Consider the following 11,574-nt stretch of genomic DNA (forward strand, 5'->3'; position numbering starts at 1 on the left):
ATGGATGAGGTAATGACAGCAATGTCATTAGCAATGATTCCCTGTTATAATTCGTCACAATTTAATCCAAGAACTGGTAAGCTTAAGTGCAACATCACTAGATTTCCAATTCTCGGACTCGAACTTGAGCTTGGGTGCTTTTTCTATTCCTTAACTTCCCCTGCTAGGTTGCACGAAAATCATCAACCGATCGACACGCCAATGTTTAGTGGTATTCATAGGTAGCCCACCATTGGGGACCATTTACAACCTTTCTGCAAATAGTCACATTATTTTCCCCCGCAAAACGTTAGCAAAACGCTCATCGCTAATTGGTGAGGAACTAGTCGCCGATCAACACTTTTGGGGTTTAGTCGTCCATTGCTTGTTGATGGTCGCCAGAAATTTGTGGCTGCTGAAGATCGGCGACCAGTCTTTGCACATTTTGTGGCCATGCTCTAAAGTGATGAATTCGCAAGTTTAATGGCCTTGCTCTCCCTTTAGTCCGAAAAGAAAAGTTATATGAAGTTTACACGTGATTCTGAAAAATTTAAAACACGCCACACACTTAAATTGATTGATTCATGTCTGACTAGCTCGAGCTCTTGGACGAATTGGAAGTGCATGCGAAATCAAAATAGAAACGCAAGCTTGTTTGACGTGGTAACGGTAAAGTCGATTTCTTGATCTATGTCCAGGTTCTGGCTGCCAACGTGCGCGTGTGCACTGTTGCCGTTGGTCCAAATGCGGACGCAGATTTGGAAGAGTTGGCAACAGCGACAAATGGGAAACATTTCTCTCACTTGGATAGTTCTAGTGGCATCCTTCTGTCGTTCATTGAGTGCGCGTCAGACACCGGAGGTAAGCTCCAATATTTAGTAACGGTACTCAAGCACAAGTTCAATCACAATTTCACTGTGTACCTAATCATTGATTTACAAATCCTCATTCCATTTTCAGGTTGACCTCGAATTTCTAAGCCTTGTGCCCTGCCTGTTGTGTGTCCCTCTTCTGCACTAACATACATCCTCGTCAATCTTTATGAAACCGAGTTTATATGTACACATAATTATATATATATATATATATATATATATATATATATATATATAGTGTGTGTGTGTGTGTGTGTGTTTGTGTGTTGATATATAAGAGTAAACGACTAACCAGTGCCAACTGTTTGACAACCCAAACCTGTCCTAGTAAACCGCTATCATGATGCATGCATAGTTTCGGTGTTTACCTCTTGATGCTCTGTTATCAATTACAAATCTTTCATTAAAATTGATATTTTGGGTAAAGTATAAGTACAGTTCAGGATGATTATACACTATTGTAATACTCTGTCTTTTGAGGTTCATAGTCTGTTTCACGAAAAACTTATACATTATACATTTTTTGATTTAGCTGAATTCCCATATGAGGAGTGAAATCCCCCGTAAGCTCAAGAAAAAAAGGTGAAAGTATCTATTCCCCCACACCTCCTCGAGGCAAGGTGTACTCTTTTGTAGCGACCTTCTGTTTAATGAAGAGAGCCCAGCCTAGTGGGCGTCGCTCTCGGCTAAGTTCGCTTCGCTCGCCCATTATAGCCATCCAGCAGCGATCGAGGGCCTTTACTAGCCAAGGTGTAGGGGTGATGGTGATGAATATACTTTCAGCTATAGTCAGTGTACCATATGTCTTCTTCTTATACAATACAATGACAACAAAGTTTTACTTAAAGGGAGGTAGTCCCTGGGAATTTTCACTGTATGATGATTAAGAAGAGTAAAAAATAGAAACTTTCACCAATTTATACACGTGGAAAGCAAACACTGTCTTTGTACGCGATTTAAAAAAGAATAATTCCTGCAAGCGATCGTGTAAGAGCCTGCCAAAAGATGCAACGTCATTGATGCCCTACTCTCAAGTTGACAGCTGTGCCTCAGAAAACCAGTTTAAGTGTTCAAAATGATCATATCTGATTTTTTTATGAAATGTGACAATATGTGGTTTTATTATTTCAAACAAAATATTTCAAGCTTATTTATATATACAATTAATATAAAAATAAATAGTAAACATGTATTCATAAATAACTAGGAAGCGTACGCATGACGAGCAGAACACGGCTGGAAAGAGTTGTGCCTCGGTGACGTCTGACTCTCCGCCAAGACTTGCTCATTAGCGTATTCATCATGCAGATTCACACTTTTTCAATCAAAATTTACGAGCTTATTTGATGATTTGAAAGTTTGTTTTTGGTGAAAGTAGTTCATTGGAGGTACCAACAACAACATATTTTTTTTGAAATTCGTGAGGACTGCCTCACTTTAAGGAAGCAACACTATATCAATGATTCCGTGCATGACACGAGCTTTAGATTTGCTGCGCGGACGTTTGAGACAACGCTTGAGCTGGACGTTCTCAATCCTCTTCCCTGCGTCGTGCGTCTTAAGACCGGTGAATCGGGGCAAAATCGTGTAGTGTGCGGCGGGCTTTAGATTACGCTGAGACGCAACGTATAAAAAAGAAAATGGCGCCCCCATTGATCGGTGCATCAAGTAGCTCTCTACGTCGTGAACTGAGCGGACGTAAAAATAGCCCTGAACGCATAGTGAAAACTAAGGCGCGCGAGCTATAAATAGATCGCGTCTGATACGCGATTCTGCGCATGCTCAGACCATTTTTTTCCTCTGAACGTCCCCGACGTGAAAATTTATATCTACGTATTCACTTTATGTCCATCAAGCTACGCCGACTGCAGTTACGACGAGCTCCGAGTTCGTGGGAATCCCTGGTGGAGAGAGCCACAAAACAGTGTCGTACGTGGAGCCTGCTCTGACTGGCGGATTAACAGCTGTTGTAAGCTCTACTACCGGAGAATTGAATCCCGACGACGTGATCCTCACCAGTCCGTCAGGAGTAATGTATAACAGCTCTTCGGATGTCATCACAGCAAATCCATCCTTCACACAAATTCAGTTTGACATCCAAGAAGAGGACACAACAGTAAGGAATTATCCAGACAATATCAGTGACTCAAGAAAACTTATTCCTGTGGTATTGAATCATTTTCCAACTGCGATGTACACGAAGCCACTCTTTCGGACTGTCCCGAAATTGACAGAAGAGGGACGGAAAAATATAAAATTGTCAATTTCGTGTTAAGTAGGCTCTGAACTTGGTCAATAGCCAATTAAGAGCCGGAGTGATTACGATGCCTATAAAAGGCCACACGATGACACCCGGACCATACTAGAAGCTTACATGAAGATGTGGATCTTTAAGATGAAGCTTTGCAAGGTTTTCCTGCTATTTTTGGCCTGCAAAAGATTTTGCCTCCCAGTACAAAGCTGTTGCCGAAGCCGAGAAAACTTAAGTCAAACGATGACTTAAGGTACCCTCACGAATATCAGGAAGCCTGTAATTATGATCAGATTCGAATGTGAAAGTTTCCTTTATTGTGTGCCCATCTCTGCTCAATTTCCGGACAGTGACGCCCCCATTCTCTTGTACACATACGTCACACATGAACACATTTGCATAAGTTGTATACCTATGTCTATGAATATTTATGTGATATGCAAATACAACACATCAACCTCTTGTCTCTTATCGACTTTTTGTCATATGACTTTATAACATATTACAACTTAAAATCTTTTCCTGCAATTTTGGGTTTGTCGAGCCTTCTTCGTGGAGTCTTTGGGAATAATGAAAGTTTGTTAATTGTATATAATGTCAGTGTTACATTTTCAAGATTTGTATCGTCATCACGTAGAGGGGAGTAATAACAAGCAATATTATGTAGATTAAGTTAATGCAGCGTTGTCAGTAGAACTCCATAAGTTAATTTTGAGGAAAATTGGGCATTCCATTCAAAAGTTACGAATTATTAAAGTTTCGGTGCCAATCGCGCTGGAGGAGACGACAACAGGAATTCGCGACGTCATCACAGGACAGTGATATCCAGAAAACCACTGTAGCATAACGAAAGAGCACTTAATTTAAATCTTTCAGATAGCATGCAGGGGGACTAATACTACCTTGAACATATATCAGTACCAAATCGGGGGTTGACGGGAATGTGTTTCCTACAACAGGAATAAAACCCTTAACATTCTCATCTCAATAAACTTCTTGGCACCTTCTCTAATATCACGATTTTATTTGCAAATTAGAATAGTATCAGCTGTTAAGATGGTCTCACTTTCTTTTGAGCCTGGTGAGATCAAAACAGATCACGGATCGTTGTTACTGGTATCATAATTGTCCATTATGCTTCATCAATCGAGTACTGTGACAAAATCTTTTGACTTTGTTCCACTCCATTTCAAATTATTGAACTTACTTTCATAACTGTAGTCCGGACAGTGGGAATTGGAAGTTACTAACGACGACGAAAACACCAGGGATTTCAGCGTGATCTTCCAGCCGAAAGTTCTAGAGGGTGCCACCCCCATTGAAGTCACCAGCGCGTGGGCATTACCGTTTGTCTCACCGCCTGAGAAGCAGGTTCTCTACGTGATGGTGTTCAGAGGTACGACTGAAGCATATGCAATGTTTCAGTGATGTTAATAATCATAGTTTATTCTTACAAGGAGGATGACATGATATCAACCTGAAAAAAAATATCAATGCAGATGATAAAGATCTGTCAATCGGCCTAAATATCTAGAGCTACAGATTGAATGTACGGTGCGTTTATCGTTTCGAACCAAATGGTGCGAGATGAAACGAATGCTAGAGGAAGTATTCACAGGGAGAGAATGGACATGCGATCGTGAGAAATAATTTCGGTAAAATAAACTTCAGAAGCAAATAAGTGAGAAAATGTTAAACACAACAATATTCCTCTATAAAATCTGCGTTTAAAGATAAGCAGCTCCCATGCAATATATCATGATCATCTCTGAACTGAGGCGATAAACGCAGTCTCTGTAAGTTAATGATATTCGTAATGGGTTCGTGAAATCAAGTAGCAACCATTATAATGCTAGCTTTGCCAATCAAACTCCGTTACGCGGCGATATACAGAGACATTACTTTTCATTTATTTATTTATCTATTTATTTATTTGCGTAACAAACACCAACCATTCAGCCATCTTGTCACATGGAAAACAAAAAACAAAACTGGCAATTTACAAACTCATGTACTAATAGAGTCAATTGCACAACTTGACCTGAATAGGGAGCTTTCGATTTTCGAAGTAGGCCTGTCTCCTCTCTCCCTGCGTCCTGCTGCAAAGTAGCCTTATGTTCGTGCCTTAGATTCGCGAAGACGGAACTTATGCAAAGTAAAATGGCACCCCTCAATATTGTCTTCCATCAAGTAGTTCTCTGCGTCTTGAATTTGAGCGGACGCTAAAATGGCCCAGAACCGACGTGAAGAGTCATACGACCCGAGATCGATTTTGATAAGCGGTTTTGCGCATGCGCAGATCAGTTTTTTTTTTCTCACAACGTCCCCATCAAAAAACAATCCTTATTATTACCTATACGAGGTAGTTTTGCGAGGCAATTACAGTTGGTATTTTGCAGGGTCGTGGAGTTCAGCGGGCGACATTAGAGCATATCACGAGCATCCGGGTTTTTACATATTCAGTGGACTCCCATTATAACGAAATCCTCGGGACCGGCAGTTTTATTTCGTTATATCGGAATTTTGTTATAACCGAGCAAATAAACAACAGAAATACATAGAGTGGATGACATTGCAGCCCAAATTTTTACTTCGTTAGAACCAGAATTTTGTTATAACCGTGTTCGTTATAACGGGAGTGCACTACAAAACAGGGAGGTGGGAAGAGAAGGAGTGGAATCTAACCTCCCTGCTTTACATGTAAACATTCCGATCGACCACGGAGAGAAAACATTCAAGGAGGTCGCTGCGTGTCGATTACACGCACCGCAGAAGAACGCCGATAAATCAACTCATACAAGGTCGACCACTTCCAGCGGCACTAGTCCATTTGTGCTCAATAAGTGCACAGTGACCATCAGTTATTACAACTCTCCAAATTGAAACAGAAGCAAAAATAAAGTGTAAAAGCGTTCAGATGTTTGAAGTTCGCCTGTTACAACTACATATGTATCTTTGAAGTTGGAGTTGAATGACATACATGGATGAACAATTTGTCAATTATTCGACATGTTGGTGATGATCTACAGGTAGTCAAATGTGGCTTGATCTATATCATAGCGTATAGCCGTAATCACATGTTTTCCTAATTTACCTAGGGGATAGGTAATAATTATGATATTGACTGGCCTTGAGGGAAATACCAGATAGATATTCTTTCAGTTTGGGCAATAATTATTTTCTGGTATCTCCCTCGAGGCCAGTCAATGTTATGTAAATATTTCCATTTAATACAGCGTATTATCACACATGGCTTTATGGTTTGTCCCATGAAGGTTCGGCACCTGTCATTGAAGCTGACGTCACAGCAACTGTCACCCTTAACTCTTTGGCCGGTGGCGTCGGGAAAACAGTCCTGCGACCCTTAGATAACGGCGCCGAGCCCGATTCTAGAATGAATGACGGGACCTACTCCGCGTACTTCACTGAATTTAGCGGATTGGGGCGTTACGGCGTCGAGGTTTGTGTGCGCACGCATTATAATGTTAATCGAAGACAAGTGTCATGGAGATCTCAAAGAGATATAATTTCATTTATTAGCTATTGGAAAGCCTAACACAAAAAAGGGGCATTTTAAAAACGTCACCCCTTCGAGTTCATAACATTATGAAGAAGCATCAAAAAGAATTCAGATAACGGTCTCTTCGGACTGCAAAAATAACAAAGATACATTCAAGATTCTGCCTTCGACCCAAGCGGCCCGAGTTCGATACCCGAGTCTCACTGAGCAATATGTCAGCTGAATGTTGTGTGTAATCATACCGTCCTCTCTAGCAAGGGGCAAAACACTCTTCCCCTCGGATAGGATATAAAATGGAGGTCGCGTGTCTGCTTATCGTAACTGCCACATGTTCTCTTCACAGATTGAAGTCGAGGCTAAAGACGGCACACGAGTCTTGGTAGGGGTGACAACCGGAGCACCGGCACCTGCAAATCCCGCCGTAGGCGGCGTCTATCAACCACTGGAAATCTTGTACGAGCAGACTGGAAATTTCAACAGAGAAACGATTGGCGGTAGCTTTGAGTGCCGGAACGCAACCACGTGTGACGCAGGTATGATTCTATTCTCCAATATTCATATGGAGAGAAACTCAGGTGTCCACAGTGTTATGGGCCCGAGGAAAAGAAGGTGGCAAATCAACACGTCACACGTATCATCAATGACACGAAACAGATCCCCACGAGACTTTCTTTGAGTAACAGCAGCTGAACTTTATTCTTGCCCTCGAGCGCCATGTCTGTCCGAAAATCCTCTCTGATTTTCTGCTCCACGTGGGCTCAACATGTTACTCTAATTTACATAAATACATATTCATGCAAACAGTCTCAACTGAAGTCTGAGGTTTGAAAACTGACCCTAATTATTCAATAAAGGGGACACCTCGTCTTTCGCAATCAAGGCTAGATCATGTTCTCTTCATCATCGGTACTATTCAGTCGGAAAAAATCTGTTTCCTAGAATTTATATAAAGAGATTTATCCGAAGAAAAAAATAATAGTACGGTTATATCTCATACTAAATTATAAGTAGAATTAAACTCGGATTTCACAGAAAGTGGAAAATGTAAACATCTGCACGTTTATAACTTTTATAGATGCGGTCGATCTCTACCCGCCAGCACGAATTGTTGACCTTTCAGGAACCCATGTTGACCCAGTGACGCAGACGGTCAATTTGACTTTCACTGCTCCTGGAGATGACCTCTCAGTCGGAAATGGTATGGACATCGGCAAATCTGCTTAGATTTTACTTCAGGTTTCTTGTCCTTAGGAGCCATATATTATGATATTCAAGATTTACCAGTTCATATAAAGTATTATCAATTGCATGGTTTAGCGAAATTAAAGTAAGTTGGTTAAACATAATCACGTAATAGCTTAGATCGTTGTTTTTTGGTGCCGCCATTACAGGATGAGAAGAATATGTCTGTTTTAATTAGTTATGTCACTACAAAACAAAGAAAATGGTGGAATAACAATGCTGCCCTACTTTGGCAAAAGGAAGCAAGTGACATTTTTATAAATATTGACATTTTTATTGATTTGGCATATTTGAGGCATGCTCTATTTAACTGAAAAAACTGGCAAAAGGAAGCAAATACACAAAATTGCATGGAAAAATTGGCAAAAGGAAGCAAGTAACAACCTCATGATATGATTGTCACTTGCTGCCCTTTGCCAAATCATATCTACACACAATCTAAAATACTTTGGCAAAAGGGAGCAAGTAACATCCTCATGATATGAATGTGTCTTCCTTCCTTTTGCCATTTTTCATGTTTGCTGCAAATCTATAATACTTTGGCAAAAAGAAGTAACATTCTCATGATAATCGATAGTCACTTGCTTCCTTTTGCCAGATTTTTCATGTTTACTACAAATCTGAAATACTTTGGCAAAAGGAAGCAATTAAGTTACAACCTCATGATATATGACTGTCATTTGCTTCCTTTAGCCAAGTCATTTATACAGTGTACTTGCACACAATCTAGAATACTTCGGCAAAAGGGAGCAAGTGACAGCCTATGAAATGATTGTCACTTGCTTCCTTTTGCAAATTCTTTATGTTTGCTTCTAATCTATAATACTTTGGCAAAAAGAAACAAGTTACATAATAATGAGCTTCTGGGGGACTATCAAAATTCTTCGAATTTTCATAAATGCATCACTATAATTATGACTTGCACGAATACCGACATTATTTCTCATCACAAATTTTCATGTTGAAGGGCCTACCCAAAAACATATTTTCTTCATTTGTACTCGATTTCACTTCCTCCTTTTGCTAAAGTAGAGCAGAATACCCTTATCATAAGTACGCCAGTAACAAGCAAACGGAATGTGTCCTTTTCGGAGACGTGACAATTTGTGGAATTCTCTTCATTTTTTTTTTTTTTTTTTGGGGGGGGGAGGGGTTGTTTTGTATCGTTGTTCTTCCATGATGTCAGAGCTACGGTAGTCATCTCATTCAGGAATGAGGGCACCAACATTATAAAGATTCATAACCTCTGAACGGATCGTCCGATTTTTCTCAAACTTCACACTGACGTATTACTGTATTTTACTTATGATTTCTTAATTCACTCAGTTCATATGTGCATTGGGGAAAATATCTCCTTAAGTTGCTACGAGCATACCGATCAGCTTGTTTATTGATTATCCCTTTGCAGTTTCGCATTATGAAATAAGATATTCCACAAATTTCACGGACCTGCGTCAGAACTTTGAAGAGAGTCCAACAGTGCCCGATAACTGGTTTGTCTTCGGTGACGTATTCGCGCCCTCTCCGGCTGGTCATGTGGAACTCTTCGTTATCCGCGTCAATCAAACGGGTAATGAAACTTACTTTCATTGGTCAAATGTTTACTTGTGTACCGTGTAAGAACTTTTATTCATCATTGTTTGTCTGTCCTCAGGTGAGCATACACATGCATATGAAAGTGTGTTTTAACTTGCATATGGAAATATGGACATATTTATGATCGTTGTAAGTGCATAATTGGTTGTACAGGCTTATATCTTTCATCTGCCCTATATAATATTATACATTAATGCCTCCTTCGAGGTCGTTTTTCATTTTTCAATCGATTTTTTTCTTCTTTTCAACAAATTTTTATTTATTAAAATTGTGCAATAAAAAGTAGATAAGTAGTCATATGAAGTAAAAAATTTGGAAACAAAAACACTTCGAAAATGTTGGGAATACTCAAAAATAAATCTACTGCTCTACGTGAAAAAGAAAAAAAAAATGCGTAGATTCGTGTGTTGCGTAAAGGCTGGAGAACTGTGTGTAAGCGAATCTACTTTGCGGCCGCGCGACGCAGTCAATCACGTGAAAGCATGACTGTTTTAATACCAAGCAGAAACTTTCCTAGTGATGGGAGATAAAAACCGATGCTTACATCCGGGGACAAATTAAATCATTCCTATGTGTTCGTTGTATGTAGAAATGAGTCAGATCTCTATGAGATACTGCCTCCAGATTTGCCATGAATGTCAACCGATGAACCTGAATATTTTAATACCAAGCAGAAACTTTCCTAGTGATGGGAGATAAAAACCGATGCTTACATCCGGGGACAAATTAAATCATTCCTGCTATTCTATGTGTTCGTTGTATGTAGAAATGAGTCAGATCTCTATGAGATACTGCCTCCAGATTTGCCATGAATGTCAACCGATAAACCTGAATATTTCTTCTCAGCCCTGTAATATCTACAATACAATACTACAATAAGCAATGAATAGTTACTTTCTTACATAATTTTTTTATGACTACAGTGTGTTTTAACCTTTAAAACATTCGTTTTGTTTATGATCACCAGGGTCGATCACATACACGTTTGCAGTGGTCGCGTTCGACGACGCCGGGAATCGCAACGAGCGATCAAATCTCGTTGTATCTTCCGGATCGCTTCTTATCCCATCATCCGTGGAAGACTTCTTGGTGTATATCATCGCTGGAGTTGTTGCAGGTCTCGTGTTGGCAATGATACTGACCACAATTATCGCTTGCAGGTGCCGGCGAACGTCCGGAGGTACCCCTGCCAATGCATCTGGAGTGCAAAACCCAACATATGTCGTATAACTTTCCTCGCTTACAGCATTGTGATAATGTCTTAATAAATTATTCCAGTTGCTGTACTCAGATCTCTAGCTTGTCCCTGAAAGACGAAAAACAATAATGTTAATGGAAATGTCTTTCGCAACGTTTCATACACGGTAAATCATTTATACTGCTGACCCAAAATCTATGAACCCATTGTGAGTTGTCAGCTGATTGTCGTGGAAAGATAGGGGCAAAACTATTTACACTTTTTTTTTGTTAGGTGTCTTTATCGTATTCGAGATGTAAAATTCCCAGGTCGTTTCTCAAAGTTTATATTGAGATCTTAGAATCTTAAGATCCTGCAATCATCTTCACTTGCACATGAGCTCATATGACAATCATATGAAATATTAGCGTACTGTACAGACAGAATGTAAAAAAAACAACAACTGAAAGATCATTTGCCAGGATCATTTGCTGTAACAAAATTGGATATTGCCACTGAGTAACAGCATTAGGTCAACGCGTTGACCATTATGGATGATAATAGACGATTACAGTAAAGGACAAAATGGACGAAAATCACGCGTATCTTAAAATTCAGATGAACAAAGCGTAACTACTAATATTACATAAAAATCATATTTTTACATGACAGCACTATAGTAAGGTTAGGGTGGAATTCATTCAAAAGGAGAATAGGTAAACATACATTTATGTAACAGCTATACGTGTATACACATTGTACCTGCACACACGCATATGCAGTATATATGTATATTACATATTAAACACTTAAATGGTTCAAGCATAAGAAATTTCTCCTTATAACAATAGTAGCATGGATCTACTCTCCATGAGAAATGAATGTATGAACACAGTCTTTCCATAGAGAGAGCTATATAAGCTATATATCAATG

General features: G+C 39.6%; 1 protein-coding gene across 1 annotated transcript; it reads left to right on the top strand.

Annotated features, from left to right (window-relative positions):
• Positions 1-10,693, top strand: LOC139715928 (calcium-activated chloride channel regulator 1-like). Its single transcript, XM_071627480.1, has 9 exons — positions 1-9; positions 678-840; positions 2,711-2,970; positions 4,327-4,501; positions 6,381-6,565; positions 6,969-7,158; positions 7,701-7,823; positions 9,276-9,437; positions 10,431-10,693. The coding sequence occupies exons 1-9, from the start codon at positions 1-3 to the stop codon at positions 10,691-10,693; spliced, it is 1,530 nt and encodes a 509-aa protein (XP_071483581.1).
• Positions 10,694-11,574: the final 881 nt, after the last annotated feature.

Source organism: Diadema antillarum, unplaced genomic scaffold, assembly GCF_040938485.1.
Source record: "Diadema antillarum isolate AM-2024a unplaced genomic scaffold, OU_Dant_1.0 scf00000057, whole genome shotgun sequence".
Classification (NCBI taxonomy): Eukaryota; Metazoa; Echinodermata; class Echinoidea; order Diadematoida; family Diadematidae; genus Diadema; species Diadema antillarum.